At 41.4% G+C, this 18131-nt stretch overlaps 1 protein-coding gene across 2 annotated transcripts in view; it reads right to left on the reverse strand.

Annotated features, from left to right (window-relative positions):
• The window catches only part of HERC2 (HECT and RLD domain containing E3 ubiquitin protein ligase 2), a 231075-nt gene that overhangs the window by 68061 nt on the left and 144883 nt on the right, over window positions 1-18131 (reverse strand). For both annotated transcript variants that reach the window (XM_051822208.3, XM_051822209.3), the window contains exons 49-56: window positions 15344-15512; window positions 15128-15253; window positions 13285-13393; window positions 13027-13166; window positions 9499-9689; window positions 8671-8776; window positions 8483-8574; window positions 4660-4835 (exon numbers count right to left, since the gene is read on the reverse strand). In XM_051822208.3, coding sequence (XP_051678168.3) covers window positions 4660-4835; window positions 8483-8574; window positions 8671-8776; window positions 9499-9689; window positions 13027-13166; window positions 13285-13393; window positions 15128-15253; window positions 15344-15512 — 1109 coding nt within the window. The remainder of the gene's footprint in view (window positions 1-4659; window positions 4836-8482; window positions 8575-8670; window positions 8777-9498; window positions 9690-13026; window positions 13167-13284; window positions 13394-15127; window positions 15254-15343; window positions 15513-18131) is intronic.

An 18131-nucleotide genomic window follows, 5' to 3' on the forward strand; every position in this document is an offset into this window, starting at 1 on the left:
AAGACAAAAGAGCTACCATCTTGGATCACTCCTGAAATGCCTGAAATGACCAAGGCTGAGGTAGGCCAAAGCCAGGAGCAGGGAAGACAATGCAAGTCACCCACGTGGGGGGCACAGGCCTAACTGACTGAGCCATCACCTGGTGCCTCCCAGAGTGCACAGAGCAGGAAACTGAAATAGGGAGTAGAGATGGGACTCAAAATCAGGCATTGCATATAAGTTGTGAGCATCTTACCCAGCACTTTAACTGCGACGCCTAATTCTGCCCCCTTTCTTTTAAAACACCAAGTGGAATATAATTAGTTCAGTGATCAGAGAGATTCCCATTCATTGCCACAATGAACTAATATTCCCAAGAGTAACCATTGTGAATGGCCTTGTGGCAGTGACCCTAAACCTGGACAACCATTTGGTTCATTTTTCTCCACAGAAACAATAACACAGATGTGGCCATATGACCTTAGAGGTAGTCTAACACAGATACTTTTCCGAAGGCAAAATGCTACTTTCCTCCTTTAGTCCCTTTGACCACAACACTGGCTAAATGCCTAACTGCTGGCCAGCTAGGCTGGAGGGTCTCACCTTCTCTTTCTTTCCCAGGTAACTTGTTCTTTCCACCTCGATAGCCCCATCTGCTTACCTACCCTCAAAGGTTTAGAAGATTAACCACCAATAGTCAAAACACTCCAATTCTTGAACTCGATGAAACCATGAAGTACATGGGATGTTAGATCTTTTTTTTTTTTTTTGGTTGGTAGTATGATGCCTGGTGCTTTTGTGTTTGGGGTTCTCACCATTTTGTTTACTTTTGTTCTATCTTTATACAACAAGATGAATGACTGACAGCTCTGGATATTAGGTTCTATATAAATAAGACTGGCTTTTTTTTTAACCATGTTATATACCAATAAATATTTATCTAAGACTTTTTAAAACATGTTATAGACTTAAAGTGACCAAATTTTATGGTTTGAAAATAAAAATGTGGAAGATTCTCATCTGATACCACAAACCAGCAATTAAGCATATATATCAGATAATGAAATATCTTATAACACATTTTCAGTCAAAACTATGTGTGGGAAACCAAGAATGATATTCAAGATATTTAACAATGGGTGCCATGGAAGCATTGACCAGTTAGAACAAAGGTTAGTTTCACTGATCAATGTGAGCACATCCCACTTGGAACCAGCCCTTTGAGAGACTTCCTGGATCAGTGTTCATTAGCTGAAGTCAGTATCTAATTAATAATACAGGGAAACCAATTACATTCAAATATTAGATGGTTCTTGAATAACGTATTCAACCAAGCATTGATGACTGATAAGTTAACTTTAAAACTATTTAGGTTATTTCATATATACAGCATATGTATTGACTGTATATGCCCAATTCATTTTAGTAGCTATTGGTAAGAAAATGTTCATCTATAACCCTTTTTCTTAAAAGTCCCAATGATTTGCTAATCCAAGTGAACTTGTATTTTAGTTATCTAAGCTATTCTATGTAGGTACAATCAGTTTGAACTGTATCATTTAGCATAACATATATTCTAGAAACGGTTGCATCATACATATACTTTTTCTTTCCAAGGTTCTGAAATAAAACAGCGCAGTATCTAAACACAAGATCACAGAACCCTAGGATAATCTGTCCACTCATGGCTAAGAGATGTGCTTAACAGCAGTGCCAGCGAGCTCCTCTGTCTCCATAAGTCACTGCTCAGCAAGCACCTACAGCAAAGGCCATTTGGTCAACAACATCAGCAGACACTCGTGATTTGCTTCTTGTGCCTGTCTGCAGGGCCCTGGCCACACTAGCAACCTAACAGAGCTTTGTTTTGGGAATGCTGAAAGCAAATAGATTTATTTTATACATCCTGTGACTTAGTTGTTTTACCTGCAGTAATTTATCTAGGAAAATACAACTTAAATAAACACAGTGACTGTCTACAGTCTGCTGTTGGGACAGTTAACAGGGCTTAGAACAACAGCCCTGACACACAAGTGCCTGGAGACATATATTAGAATAAACCATGGTATTCCCACAAGAGCAGAGAACAGGGACTGGCCCACAGTGCATTTTCAACAGATATGAGGGTACTTCATAAGTCGCATGGCGGGGAGATAGTGTTGTGGCACAGCAGGTTAACCAGCTGCTGGCAATGCTGGCATCTTGTATCAGAGCATCAGTTCAAGTTGGCTGCTCCATTTCCTATCCAGCTTCCTGTTGATGTGCCAAGTGCTTGGGCCCTGCCACCCACGTGGGAGACCAGGATGGAGCTCCAGGCTCCTGGTTTGGCCTTGCCCAGCCCTGGCTGTTACAGCAATTTAGGTGAACCAGCAGATGAAACATTTCTTTCTCTCCCTCTCTCTGTAGTTCTTTGAAGTAAATATGGGATCAGTGTTGTAGAGCAGCAGGTTAAGCTGCTACTAGCAATGCCAACATCCCATGTGAGCACCAGTTAAAGTCCTGGCTGCTCCACTTCTGATCCAGTTCCCTGCTAATAAAACTGGGAAGGCAGAAGATGGTCCAAGTGGTCAGGCCACTGCACCCACATGGGAGACTCAGATGGAGTCCCAGGCTCCTGGCTTCAGCCATTTGCAGCCATTTCGGGAGTGAATAGCAGATGGAAGTTCTCTGTGTGTGTGTGTCTTTCCCTCTGTCTCTGTAACTCCGCCTGTCAAACAAATAATCTTTAAAAAAAAAAAAATTAAGTGTATAGAAAAATAGAATTAAAAGTGAGCTTATTTTTCTCAGAATATGTGGAAAACGTGTATCTGATAAGCCATGCATGAAGTTCAAAAAGTTTCACACCAAAATAAAGTCATACTTTTAATTCCATTTCTCCATAAACTTTTTAAAGTACCTTATATATGTGTCTAATGAATAAATATGGCTATGGTCACAACCATAGTGTTCATACAAAATAAGGAATTCAGGGGCCAGCGCTGTGGCATAGGGGGCAAAGCGTTTCCTGCAGTGCTGCCATCCCATAAGGGTGCTGGCTAGAGACCTGGCTGCACCACTCTCTATCCAGTTCTCTGCTATGGCCTGGGAAAGTGGCAGAGGACGGTGCAAATCCTTGGGCCCCTGCACCCACGTGGGAGACTAGGAAGAAGTTCCCGGCTCCTGGCTTCAGATCGGCACAGCTCCAGCCGTTGCAGCCATCTGGGAAGTGAACCAGCAGATGGAAGACCTCTCTGTCTCTCTGCTTCTCCTTCTCTCTCTGTGTAACTCTGACTTTCAAATAAATAAATAAATCTTTTAAAAAAATTAGGAATTCAGTCATAAGAACACAATCATAAGGCAAAATACCACACAAAAACCGTCACTACAGAAGACTAATGATGAGTGTGGGGAGCAACTCAGACTAGACTAAGTTACTGGAATTAAGACTTATTCTATGCATCTGCTCTCCCACAATATGGCGCTGGGAGAGGAGTAAACAACTTCTACACAGCTGCCTCTCGCCAATTTGACTGATGAGCTGCAGAAGCTGATCTTGCTCCTGATTGGAGGAGAGCAGCGTGCTCGGCATGTGGGTAGCAGAGTTGGGATTGGTGGAAGAGGACTATAAAGGAGGAGAGAGACAACATGCACCAGGAACATCCGGATAACATCTGAGCAGCCCCCGAAAGAGCCGGCCGCCAGTGTGCCACTCCCCCGCGGAAGTGGGGAAAGTGGCAGGGGGAGCCGCCCCTCCATGGAGGTGGAAGGGACGGCAGCCAACCCGGGAAGGACCAGCAGCAAACCCGGGGAGGGCCGAGCAGACAAAAGAACAACGCAGGGTCCTGTGTCGTTCCCCCACGAAGAGGGGAGCGACAATGAGGATATTCTGAAGATGGATGGAATGTGAATGTTCTTAATGCCACTGAACTGTATGCTTCAAAGTTGCTAAAATAATAAATTAAAGCTTATATATTTTATCATAACAAAAAAATTAAGTTTTCAAAGTTAACAAACACTTGGTTAAAAAAAAAAAGCTATGCATACAATTTCCTTAGGAAAATGCATTTAAATACAGAAAGAAAAAAGAAAGTAAAACTACAAGGGTATATTCCAAAACAGTAACTAATATTTCAGTTTGAAAAATTAAATATTTTTATTTCTTCTAAATGTATTTATCAACATTAAACATTTTCTTAAAAACAAGCTAAATCATAATTCTCTCATATTCAACAACTATTTTTTAAGATTTATTTATTTGTTCATTTATTTATTTGAAAGGCAGAGTTACAGGGCGAGAAGCAGGGAGAAAAGAGATCCTCCATCTGCTGGTTTGCTCTCCAAATGGCCACAATGGCCAGAACTGGGTCAGTCCAAAGCCAGGAGCTTCCTCCAGCTCTCCCACAGCAATGCAGGGGTCCAAGCACTTGGGCTATCCTCCAAGGAGCATTAGCAGGGATCTGGATTGGAAGTGGTACAGCCAGGACTCGAACTGCCCACACATATGGGATGCTGATGTCACAGGGGGTGGCTTTACCCATTACACCAGAACACCATCCCCTCAACTATAATTTACCAAACAGTCTTATGGGAACAAAACTACCCACATTAGGCAATGAACACTAATTAAATATTTACTTTTGAAAGCGAGGATTTGAGAATGAAGCAGAAAAAGATAAGTGAGGACTAATAAAAAATGGCTCTCACCTTCCACTGCTGGCTTTATCATCTTCTTCCTCCTCGTTGTCTGAAGCTAAGAAAGGAACCGCAGCCAAATCTTCTTCCTCAGCACGGATCCGTCCCAGCAGGATGAGACCATGGATTTTACAATCAATTCCTGAGCTCCTGCACTGCTTGATGGCAATTTCGATATACCTGTGATACTAGATGTACAAACAATGAGCTAAAAACTTTTCAGAGTCAAACACATTAGATCCTTTAACTGAAGAGTAGAATATTCAAAAATGGAATGTGTGGACAACTAGAAGCCCCTTTACTTTAGTTCCAGAAATATCAAGTAAGTGAGTCAAATTTACCAGTGTCACACTTAAGCAAAGCTTGTTTTAAAAGGAGTTAATATAACATTGAATGTATCCACTTGGGGCCTGGGACTCTCACAGGTTTTCTTGATGAAATTAAATAGGATGAGGGGCGGTGCCGTGGCTCACTTGGTTAATCCTCGCCTGCGGCACCAGCATCCCATATGGGCATCAGGTTCTAGTCCCGGTTGCTCCTCTTCCAGTCCAGCTCTCTGCTGTGGCCCAGGAAGGCAGTGGAGGATGGCCCAAGTGCTTGGGCCCTGCACCCACATGGGAGACCAGGAAGAAGCACCTGGCTCCTGGCTTCGGATCAGCACAGCGCCGACCGTAGCGGCCATTTGGGGAGTGAACCAATGGAAGGAAGACCTTTCTTTCTTTCTCTCTCTCTCTCTCTCTCTCTCACTGTCTACAACTCTACCTGTCAAATAAATATAAAAGAAAGAAAGAAATTAAATAGGATGAAAGTCTCACTGAATAAGCAGAAACTTTATGTTTTAGAGTTTTTTGGTTTTTTTTTTTTTACATTTATTTATTTTGAAAGAGCTACAGGGACAGTCAGAGGTATCTTCCATCTGCTGGCTCACTCAACAGATGGCCAGCAGCAAAGACTGAGCCAGGATAAAGCCAGGAACTTCATTCAGGACTCCTATGGGTGGCAGGGTCCCAAACACTTGAACCATCCTCCACTGCTTTTCCCAGGCCACCAGCAGGGAGCTGGATCAGAAATGGAGCAGCCAGGACACAAACCAGCACCCATATGGGATGTCAGCATGGCAGGCAGCTGCTTTACTCACTATGCCACAACACCGATCCCCAAGTTTTAGAGTTTTTTTGAACCAAGACATATTAAGTATAAAAGAGATTATATGCCAGGCAGCAGTGGAGCCTTCCTAACTTTTTAAAACATAATAAAAAATATTTGAAATGACACACTAGACAGAACAGTACAACAAGTTCACTAGCGCCACCACCTAGCTCAACGATTTCCAATACATGAATCTTGTTCACACATGCATTACGGCAAGAAAACTCCAGGTACTGTGCTGTTCAAAACTTTACTATGCGTCACTAAATTAAGGAGATTTTATTAAAATATCCACATGACTATCATCATGGCTCAAACAATATCATCTAATATGGTACAGCAATCAAACTTTTCTGATTGTCTCACAAATATCATTTTATTGCTGGCTTGCTCAAATTGAGACAGAAACAACCCAAGCTCTCTCTGTTAGCCTTTGTCATTCATTTGTTCAAGGTGTTTATTTTTCCCACAAATACCCCATTCTCTCTGTATTTGGTAGACTGTATTCCTATCATGGAACAGACACTATTCCTCCATTCCTATATTTTCCCTCTACAAAGAGTGAGGTAGTGGGAAACACACAATACAAAATATTACTTTTTACTGCCTAAACTGGATCTGACCAAATCTCAAGATCTACTATTTCATAGGTAACAAAGGTTGAACACCACTATAGGATGTGAAAGCCAAGTTGATATCAAGACTGCTAAAGAAAAAAAAAATGAATCAGTTTCTTTTTTTCTGTAGTAAGGAAAAACCAAGAGAATCAAGAAAAAATGCAGTACAAAGTGCAGACACCATTCACACAACCCAACAGCAAAAAGGCATTTATCAGATAATTAGTAAATGTGAACACTGGATACTATCTGATAGTTGTTATAATGGTATTTTTAAGTCCTTGTTAGAGAATAATATTGAAAGAATTTATTGAAACAAGTGCTTTTAAAACAATTTCATGCTTAGGAGCTGCTGCAAATGACAATGAGGTAGGAGGGGGAGAGGGCTGAAGCTGGGTGGTGAGGTAGTAGGAGTTTCAACATACTTCCTGTTTTTGGTTTCATGGTGAAAATTTCCATAACCAGTCATCTGTATAAAGCAGGAATGGGGCAACTTTCTGCCAAGAGTAACTTGTATATGTATAACATCATTCAAGCGCCAAACAAAATCATAAACTTAAAAATCAGCCTGCTACAGATTTTTTTTTTATTTGACAGGCAGAGTGGACAGTGAGAGAGAGAGACAGAGAGAAAGGTCTTCCTTTGCCGTTGGTTCACCCTCCAATGGCCGCCGCGGCCAGCGCGCTGCGGCCAGTGCACTGTGCTGATCTGAAAGCAGGAGCCAGGTGCTTTTCCTGGTCTCCCATGGGGTGCAGGGCCCAAGCACTTGGGCCATCCTCCACTGCACTCCCTGGCCACAGCAGAGAGCTGGCCTGGAAGAGGGGCAACTGGGACAGAATCCGGCGTCCCGACTGGGAAGAGAACCTGGGGTGCCGGTGCCGCAGGTGGAGGGTTAGCCTACTGAGCCGCAGCGCCAGCCAACCTGCTGTAGATTTACTGAATTTCGAGTCCTGCCTGCAGTTGCCTTGGCAAGGCCTCACCAAATGATTCCATGGGCCGGATGTTCCCCATCCCCGGAAAGGAAAGGCCATTCATAAGGAATCAAGTAGCTCCACAGGAATGGCAGAGGAGATACAGGGTGAGTCCTGAGTTCTCTCTTCATACTGACATTGCTTCAAATTTCTTATATATGTAACACACACTATTTTGTAGCTATCAATTATTACAAATTGTTTTGAATTGGAAACTTGTTGGGTTAAGGTAAATACACCTATATGAATGAAAATCTCAGTTGATTTAACTTACTCCATAGTTGCTGATTTAGTTAAAATGTAAAATTATGCAGTGCTACAATTAATATATTCTGCAAGCTGCATTAAGTTACCTAGCAATAAATTAACAGTAAAATACACTAAAATTCACAATATTATCTTACTGAAGAAAAATTCAATATTATCTTTCATTCTTATAATTTGCTAAATTACACATTTAGTAACATCACTGGTACTGATTATTAATCATTATATCACTAAGAATGAATGGTGGTAACAGTGACCATATTCCACATATTAAAATAGTGCTGACAGCCTTGTGGAAAGATTTACTGGTAGATCTGAGAGACTGACTGATCTGAAGTGTATGGGTACTATTCAAACAATCCTCCCTGATTTACTCAAAATTTCCAAGAGACACTGGAATAAGGTGTTATTACCAGTGAAAAGAGTATCACTTGATGTGAATGGGTGACATACTAAAAAAAAGCACTTTCAGTGTCTCTTAAATGGTCAGAAAAAACACCACAAAATCAAAGACATTTAATGAAAACCAAAACGGGCACTGTGAACAGTGACCTCAAATGCCAAACAGCGATTTTTGTTGGGAGCACTTACCCATGCTTATTATCAAAAATATTAAGAATGAAGTTTGTTTCCCTGTCATGCTGAACAGATGAACAGCAGATTCAAGTTTGTAAAATAAGCTTTTTGTTTAAAAATGTCAAGTTTTAAAACAACTATAATTATTTAACGAAGGAAGGAAAAAATGGGCTCAGGGCTCAATGCTAGCACAGAAATGGCCATTTCTGTGTTCATTTGTGAACACCCAAAAGGAATACAACCACGGCTACCTACCTCTGTGCAGTCATTCAGAAGGGGCACTGTGGTGTCATTTGAGTTAATATTGATTGTCTTCAGTTCAATCAGGTTATTTAGGGAATTTCCACCTAGAAAAAAGATTTAGGGAAAAAAAAAGGAGTCAAATAAAGGAGTTTTTATTACATGATAAAGAAACTTCTTTTTGAATAAACTAATTCAATTACCTGATACTACAACCAGGGAAGGCATATAGCTACTGTCAGCAGGATCTACTATCATCTTTAGTCTATGAACAAGAACATCTGGGAATATCTCCAAGCGAATCCAATGCTTTAAAAAAAAAAACAAGGAAAATATCATATTCTCAGTTAACAAAATTCAGTTGTATTTTAACTAATACATCATCACTGAAGCTTGAAGCTTTTTTAAAACACAAAACATGGCATGAAGGGATCTTCCTCTTCCCTGGGAGAAGGAGGAGTATCCTACCCTGTTACTTGTACACTAGAAGAGAGTGTCACTCTAAGCCCCAGAAACAAGGTATTACAGACTCATGACTAGCATGATACTTGCACACACATCAAGCAATGGCAGACAGAAACCACTAGAGTCAATGTGGAGAAAAGGCCCCCACTTTCCAAATCTGATCAATGCCCATACAAGCACACACCCACCTCACACACCAGTGCAATCTGGAACATATTTGTTAGGCTATACAGAGCACAATCAGAATTCACCCATTTTACGTAGGAAAGGGAAAAAAATCCCTGCTATGCACTCAATCAGTTGGTTGACTAGATAAAATCTGTTACCCATATAATTTAAAATCTCTGACACTAAAAACGGGATGGCAAATTACTCTATAACTTTAAGATAATTTATGAGCTAAAGAAAGTGAGTACAGACTGGTACCATTAATAAAACTTCAAGATAATTTATGAGCTAAACTACAAAGTGAGACCAGACCGATTTTTCACAGTTTATTCTGAAAAGCTAAACTGCAAAGCCACCTGAATAACAGTATTTCCAGATGTGCCCTTCTCACATCCTACCTTTCCTTGTGACCCAGATGACTGCCAGCAGGGCTCGCTACCATCAATCAGACGGGAAGCCTGGTTCACTGAGGATGATACATTCAGGCTCTTCACCATGCGGGACCAGCTGTCCAGCAGCATTCCTGGCTGGCTGCTGTGACAGCGCTTCAGCTGTTTTCCAGAACGGCCACAAAATACTGCAGACTGTCCTGTTTCATGTGGTCAAAGAGAAAGTTAACACTGTTGAACAGTAACAGAACCTGCATGTCCAAGAAATCAAGACTACTGCATAGTGAGGAGATTCGTACTTGAAGAAAAACAGAAAAATTCCAAATTAAAAAGAGCTAATAGGGGCCAGCGCTGTGGTGCAGCGGTTAAAGCCCTGGCCTGAAGCTCCAACATCCCATGTGCGTGCCGGTTCTAGTCCCGGCTGCTCCTCTTCCAATCCAGCTCTCTGCGATGGCCTGGGAAGGCAGTGGAAGATGGCCCAAGTCCTTGGGCCCCTGTACCCACATGGGAGACCTGGAAGAAGCTCCTGGCTCCTGGCTTCAGACTGGTGCAGCTCTAGCCATTGTGGCCAACTGGGGAGTGAACCATTGGATGGAGGACCTCTCTCTCTCTCTTTCTCTCTCTGCCTCTCTTCTCTCTGTGTGGCTTTCTGACTTTTGAATAAATAAATAAAATCTTTAAAAAAAATAAAATAAAATAAAATAAAAGGAGCTAATAAATACCAAAAGTCACTTTCAAAGAATTAGTCAAGATATTTCAGGGGCCATCGTTGTGGTGCAGCAGGATAAACTGCAGCATACAATGCCAGCATCCCATATTGTAGCACTGATTTGAGTCCTGGCTGCTCCGCTTCCAATCAGATCCCTACTAACGCTCTTAGGAAAGCAGCAAAAGATACAGCACCCATTTGGATGGAGTTTCAGGCACATGGCTTCAACTTGGCCCAGGCATGGAACTGTGGTTATTTGGGGAATGAACCAGGTGATAGAAGGTTCCTTTTTCTGTCTCTTCCTCCCTCTCCCTTCCCTCCTTTTCTCTGTCACTCTACCCTTCAGATGGATAAAGTAAATCTTTGTTAAAAAAAAAAAAAAAAGATATTTCACATCAATTTATGAGATGAAGTCCATGTAATGCTGTGATTTATCTGCCTTAAGTTTCTCAGGTAACACAGAGTAATATATTTCTAAACAAAGAGAATACAATAAGTTGTGGAACAAGTTCAGTGCTCATAGAAAACACTTATTAAAAATTCTTTCACAAATGCAAAGGTAAAAATAAATTTGCAAAGTGTTTCTGCTTCTATTAATGGCAGATCTAGAAGCTCAACAAGCCTTTCCCATTGAGGACAACTAGAAGAGTCAGATAAAACATTCAAGAACAAACATATAATCCTGAATGCATTCTAAAGAATATCCAGGGGCTGGTGTTGTGTTTAGCCACTGTGTGCAATACCAGCATCCCATACAGCCACCAGTTCGAGTTCTGGCTATTCAACTTCCAATCCAGCTCCCTGCTAATGCACTTGGAAACACTTATTATGAACAAACTATAATTGGATTTAAAAATTTTCTGTACCAAAATAAACATTTTTTCATTCCATTTTTCCATGAATTTTTTTAAGTCCCCTGGTATAGGTACCTAAGTTGGAAAGAAAGATGGAAAATTGTCTGTATGTAGATGACATGGTCTTATATGTAGAAAACCCTAAATAATCCACACAAAAAACTATTAAATCTATTAAAGTCAACAAAGTTGCTGGATAAAAATTCAACAAACAAAAATCAGTTTATTTCTATATTTTAGCAATGAACATCCCCAAAAAAATCAATTAAGAAAACAATTTCATCAAAAATAGTATTAAAAGAAATACTTAGGAAAATTGCAAAAATAATGCCGAAAGATATTAAAGGAGACTTAAGTAAATGTGAAGATATCCTGTATACATAGACAGAAAAACTGACGGGGCTGGCGCTGTGGCATAGTAGGCTAAGCTTCTACCTGTGGTGCTGGCATCTCATATGAGCGCTGACTCATGTCCCAGCTGCCCCCTTCCAATCCAGCTCTCTGCTTATGGCCTAGGAATGCAGCGGGAGATGGCCCAAGATCTTGGGCCCTTGCACCCACATGGGAGACCAGGAAGAAGCTCCTGGATCCTGGCTGCAGATTGGCCCAGCTCCAGCCACTGTGGCTATTTGGAGAATGAACCAGTGGATGTAAGACCTTTCTCTCTATTTCTCCCTCTGTAACTCTGCCTCATAAATAAATAAAAATTTTTAAAAGATAAAAACTTACTATTGTTAAAATAATTTTATCCAAAGAAACATAAAAATACAATTTCTATGAAAATCCCAATGGTCAATAGGCTAATCCTCCACCTTGCGGCGCCGGCACACCGGGTTCTAGTCCCGGTTGGGGCGCCGGATTCTGTCCCGGTTGCCCCTCTTCCAGGCCAGCTCTCTGCTATGGCCAGGGAGTGCAGTGGAGGATGGCCCAGGTGCTTGGGCCCTGCACCCCATGGGAGACCAGGAAAAGCACCTGGCTCCTGGCTCCTGCCATCGGATCAGCGCGGTGCGCCGGCTGCAGCGGCGGCCATTGGAGGGTGAACCAATGGCAAAGGAAGACCTTTCTCTCTCTGTCTCTCTCTCACTGTCCACTCTGCCTGTCAAAAAAAAAAAAAAAAAAAAAAAAAAAAAAAAAAATCCCAATGGTAAATTTTTTTAGAAGTTGAAAAATCCACCCCAAAATGTATATAGAATTTCAAGATAAACCAAATAGCCAAAATAATCCTGTCAGAAGATATTTGGAGGACTTACTCTCCTCAATTTTTAAATTAATTAGAAAACTATTATAACCTCAACATCACAGTAATATGGTACCTGACGTAAGGACAAACAATGAGACCAACTGAGCAGAATTGAGAATCTAGAATTTTCAACAAGGTCACAGAGACCATTCAGAGGGTAAAAAGTCTTTTCAATAAATGATGCCATGAAAACTGGAAGCACATGTAAAAGAATGAAGTTAGATCCTAAAGTAATACCAATTGAAAAATTAACTCAAAGTAGATTAAAGAGTGTTTTACTGTTTTCACTGTAAAGAAATGTCAAATTGTGAAGGGATAAATCTAGATTGCACATTGCATACATGTAACAAAACATCACAAAATATCCCATAAGTATGTGTAATTTATATATATATATATTTGTCACAATTTAAAAAAATACAAATAAAATACTATTTACCTAATCAATTCCACATTGTACAATAAACACCAGTGTCTTGAGATTTTCTTTACTTTCTTTATAGAAATACAAGAAAACAACCCTAGCTATTCTAATTTCTACCCTTTTCTTAAAAAATAAAAAGCGATAAGCAGCCATCAATGAGTAAGACCATCCCTTCTGTCTCCCTGTGCTCACATGTGCTATCCAGTGTTCACTAAATATGGACCTTAAAGAGCAAGCCCTAATACTTTGGGGTCCACAATAACTATCTCACTAGTGGTATTTGGTGAAAAACAGGACCATTTTGCCATACCTGGTTCATTTATTCTGCCAAATGTATGCCGAGTGTTGTGTTTTTTTGTCTTGAAACATGTTTCACAAAAGTCAAAGTCACCACAGTTTCTACATTTGAATCTGGATCCATTGATAGGAAACATCTGACAACCATCACACCTGTTTTTAAAATAGCCATTGAGTTAATAAGAAAAAAGATGGCCATTTATTAAGCTTAATTCAAAAGAAATACTTTCCTCCTAAGACAAAGCTAGCGATCATAAAAACAAAAACTCACGTAACCCCAGGATGAACACTAGGCACCAATTCCATTTCGGATAACAACCCAGTCCAGTGAGACTGCTGAGGAAAGTCGACAATGATATCTTTCCCATTGGCACTGAAAGCTAGGACAGAACAGAAATCATGTAAAATATCCTCATTATCACCAATAAAGACCTAAGAACAAAATTAAACATACCTAGCCACATGATATTACACTGCAGTCAACTGTGTTTCACAAAGAGTACATATCTTCTAGAGGGACGCATAAGGTGCTTATAAATCAGGCACCGATGTCAGGGCCCAGCCTCAGAGTAACTGAGGGCGTGATCAGCACCGTGGTGTCGCAGGCAGAGTCACTGCCTGGGACACAGCATCCCACGAGGGGTGCCAGTGTGCCCCATCTGCTCCACTTCCCATCCAGCTCCCTGCTAAGGCTGAGGGCAAGCCGACCATGACCGGCACCCATGGATGGATGTCCTGGCTCCTGGTTTTGGTCTGGCCCAGTGCTGGTCATTGCAGCCATGTGCAGAATGAAGCAGTAGGTGGAAGATCTCTGTCTCATCCTCCCTCTCTCTCGCTCTCTCTAGCTCTTTCAGACAAATAAACAGATCCTTAAAAAACAAATGGTTGAAGGAGGCGACCATGGGAAACAATTCTGGCTCTAAGTTGACAACTGCTGAAGCCAGGTAATAGGCACACAGAGGTTCATAATACTACATTCCCTACTTTTGTATATGTTTAAAATGTGGCACAGGAAGTGGGCATTTGGCATAGCAGTTAAAGTGCAGTTTGGGATGACCACATCATATATTAGAGTGCCTGGGTATGGTGGAATGAGAAGGTCATGCCAAGATGGCCACTGGCAAGCGAGCATCAGTTACTCAGGAATGGCTTAGGAACCCACCTGGCAAAGGAGCCTGCCTGGCAACAGGCAGTGATTGGTTAGGGCATAAACTACCCCTTGACCAGATTGGCTGCCCCGGCTATGTAAGCTGCTATACCAACTGAAATAAACGAGTCTGTAAGCTGCTCACCTCTAGCCCGCTTTCACCCGACTCCCGACTCCCAGTGTCTGTGTCATGACTCCGCGCCTCTTGCCCTCACTGTGCTTCTCCTCTCAGAAGGAATCCAAGCAACACCTGGGTTCCTGTCTCAGTTCTGCTTCTGATTCCAGCTTCTAACTAATAGACATTCTGGGAGGCAGAAGGTGATGGCTCGGGTACTTGAATCTCTGCTGCCACATGGAAGACCTAGGCTGTTTCCGGATCCTGTTTATGGCCTAGCCCCTTCCCCAGCTGTTGTGGGCATCTGGGGAATGTACATGTTTACAGAACACGAAATCAGACAAAGTTGATCTCTGATCACTGATATATCAGCACAGAAACAAAATCCCTCCTCAGTCATGTATGATCAAATCTAAACCAAAATATAAAAACTACCACACAGCCCCCATCCTGTCTAATCTGAATGACTGCTTCCTTACCAATCATCACTGCAGTTTGGCTATACTCTTTCCACCTTCCAGATAAGATTTATTAAGATACCCAGCCTTAGAATTACCCTAGCTTCTTTAAACCTTCCACCAAATAACCAACACAAGCCCCATGAGTCCTTGTACATAGTTCCTCTAGGGTGTGTCCGCTCCAACTGCAATGAGTTAGTCAACCTGACTTTGTTCATCTGCAGGTATCTTCTTTTGTAGCCTTTGGCTAGAGGGCAATGACAAGCAAAACAACACTATAATCACAGGCTTTCTTCATACTTGTTTTCTCTTGCCTCAAATAATAAAAATTATTGAGTTTACATTACTTAATGAAAAGTTAACATTTGGAATTTTGTTGCCTAGATAATATTACCTTTCACAACTCCCACGCTTTGATGAGTTACAGATCCCCACTTATATTTTGGTGTTGTAACGGAGGCCTTGACTCGCACTTTGTCACCAATCTTGATGTGGGAAGAAGAACTTGGTGGAGGATACCCTAGAGATTTCAGTAAGAGATGCATTTCAATCAGCTTTCACTTCTGGGAATTCTGTGTCTAAGAAAATGCAGAATAAAGAATGCACTCACCTATAAGTTCTACGTGAATATACCTCACCCAGTAAGTGCCTCCTTTCTGCTGCCAATCACACTGTACATTGAGGTCATGCAATCCATCTCTATCCAGTTTGATGACTTTGCCTACATCACCTTCGCAAACCTCTTCATATGTTCGACAGCATCTGACCATCATTCCCACCTAAAGTTAAAATAAAAGTACAGTCTGTATAACCCAGAAGAGCCCCTGCCCCTATTCTATTCTTTTTTTTTTTTTCCTATTCTATTCTTAAGATAGGGTTTTACCTAATGCTCTGAGTATTATTTTACACTAAATGAAACAAGGGCTCTTCATAAATTAGTTGGCTCTGTGTCTGGGACAAGAAATATACAAGGTGAACCTGGATCAACCTGTGCTGTAAAGCAGACAGTTACAAAAAATAACTGCGAGAGAACGATCCAACATGGGAAGCAGGATACACAGCAGACTCATAGAACGGCAGATGTCCTAAACAGCACTCTGGCCTCAGAATCAGCCCTTAAGGCATTCAGATCTAGCTGAAGAGCCCATGAGAGTATTTCAGGCATGGAAAGCCAAGAAACTCTGGCAAAAAAAAAAAAAAAAAAAAAAAAAAGTCCTAAATGAAAGATCTCTGCAAGTGAGATCCCAGTAGAAAGAACGGGCCTTCAAAGAAGGAGGTACCGTTCTCTGAAGGGAGGAGAGAACTTCCACTTTGACTATGACCTTGTATAAATAAGATTGAAGTCGGCGAACTCAAAAGGCTTCCATAGCCTTGGCAACTCATGACAAGAGCCTAGGGAGATTACTGACGCCATAAGCAAGAGTGTTAAATTGTTAAGTCAACAACAGGAGTCACTGTGCACTTACTCCTCATGTAGGATCTCTGTCCTTAATGTGTTGTTCAATGTGAATTAATGCTATAACTAGTACTCAAACAGTATTTTACACTTTATGTTCTATATGGGTGCAAACTCTTAAAATCTTTACTTAATGTATACTAAATTGATCTTCTGTATATAAAGATTATTGAAAATGAATCTTGCCAGCGCCGCGGCTCACTAGGCTAATCCTCCGCCTTGCGGCACCGGCACACCGGGTTTTAGTCCTGGTCAGGGCACCGGATTCTGTCCCGGCTGCCCCTCTTCCAGGCCAGCTCTCTGCTGCGGCCAGGGAGTGCAGTGGAGGATGGCCCAAGTACTTGGGCCCTGCACCCCATGGGAGACCAGGATAAGTACCTGGCTCCTGCCATCAGATCAGCACGGTGCGCCGGCTGCAGCGCACCGGCAATGGCGGCCATTGGAGGGTGAACCAACGGCAAAGGAAGACCTTTCTCTCTGTCTCTCTCTCTCACTGTCCACTCTGCCTGTTAAAAAAAAATGAGTCTTGATACGAATGGAATGGGAGAGGGAGCAGGAGATGGGAGGGTTGTGGGTGGAAGGGAAGTTATGGGGGGGAAAAGCCACTGTAATCCATAAGCTGTACTTTGGAAATTTATATTTATTAAATAAAAGTTAAAAAAAATTACTGCGGACACTCAAAGGATACTCTCATCATCAGCAAAAGGAATGAAAGCTGAAATACACCAAATCCTAAAGATCAATGAACAGATCATCATGAAAGTAAGAAAAACAAAACTTCTTGGTCACTGTTGTAAGAACCAGAGCAACAATGTATCATTCTGAAAATCTGATAAAGCCACATTCCTATAGAAACTATATTTTATAATAAGTAACCAGAATTGAGGACAAAATTGTTTTTGCTCCACAAACAAAAACTGCAGCTAACAAATTTAAAAGAGATGGCAAAGTTAGAATATCACTACCATGTAGGCCCTAATGATGGGCTAGTTTCGTATAGCTGATGATACTAATGGCTATTATGAGATGAACAATTAAAGAACTTCCTCACAGAAAGAGCAGGCTAGCAAGATTTAGCCCATGTGACCCTGCACATCAGTTGACATAAGGCAGGAGAGCATGAGCTGCCACTCCTTAGGCTTCCTGCCTAAGACTTACTCAGCCTGAGCCCAATCACCAACCAACCCTAACTCCTACTTTCTTGGAGAAACTAGGGCAGAGGAAGGTGTTAGCTGAGACCACAAAGCAGTCACCACCAAATCCAGAATATAAGATATTTGTAGGACATAGATTCAACCACAAATAAATGGCAAACTCATGTGTTTAAGCCCTAACCCCTAATGTGGCTGTATTAGGAGATAAGGCTTCTAAGGAAGATAATAAGCTTAAATGAAGTCATAAGAGTGGGGTCCTAACCCAACAGGGTGAGTGTCTTTATAAGTAGAGACACCAGAGCTCCCTTGCTTACTCTAGTTCTCCATCTCTCCATTTGTGGACATACACAGAAGAGTGCCCTCAACAGAAACCAGTCAAGCTAGCACCTTGTTTTTGGAATTCCAGCCTCCAGAACTGTGAAAAATAAATGTTTATCACGTAATCCACCATCCCACCTGTGGTATTTGTCATAGCAGCCCAAGCTAAGACAGGAGGGAACCAGAAACACGTCACCCAATGGGGAGATTTATGATCTCGTGGGTATCCAAATTCAAAAAATTATGAAAGCCATTTCTGAGAAAATGGCAAACTTGACCAAGTGTTGAGTGAGATGATATTAAAGATATTATCTATTCTCCCAGGTAATGTTGGGTAACAGTAATGCCGCTATGTTAAAATAACCACATTTCTCCATTAAGGGTGCATACTGACATATTTACAGGTAAAATGTGAAGATTTCCTCCGAAATATACTAAAGAGAATTAGAACAAGAAAATATTTATGTTGG

This window comes from Oryctolagus cuniculus, chromosome 12 (assembly GCF_051225735.1).
Source record: "Oryctolagus cuniculus isolate XC-2025 breed Fujian yellow rabbit chromosome 12, ASM5122573v1, whole genome shotgun sequence".
Lineage (NCBI taxonomy): Eukaryota > Metazoa > Chordata > Mammalia > Lagomorpha > Leporidae > Oryctolagus > Oryctolagus cuniculus.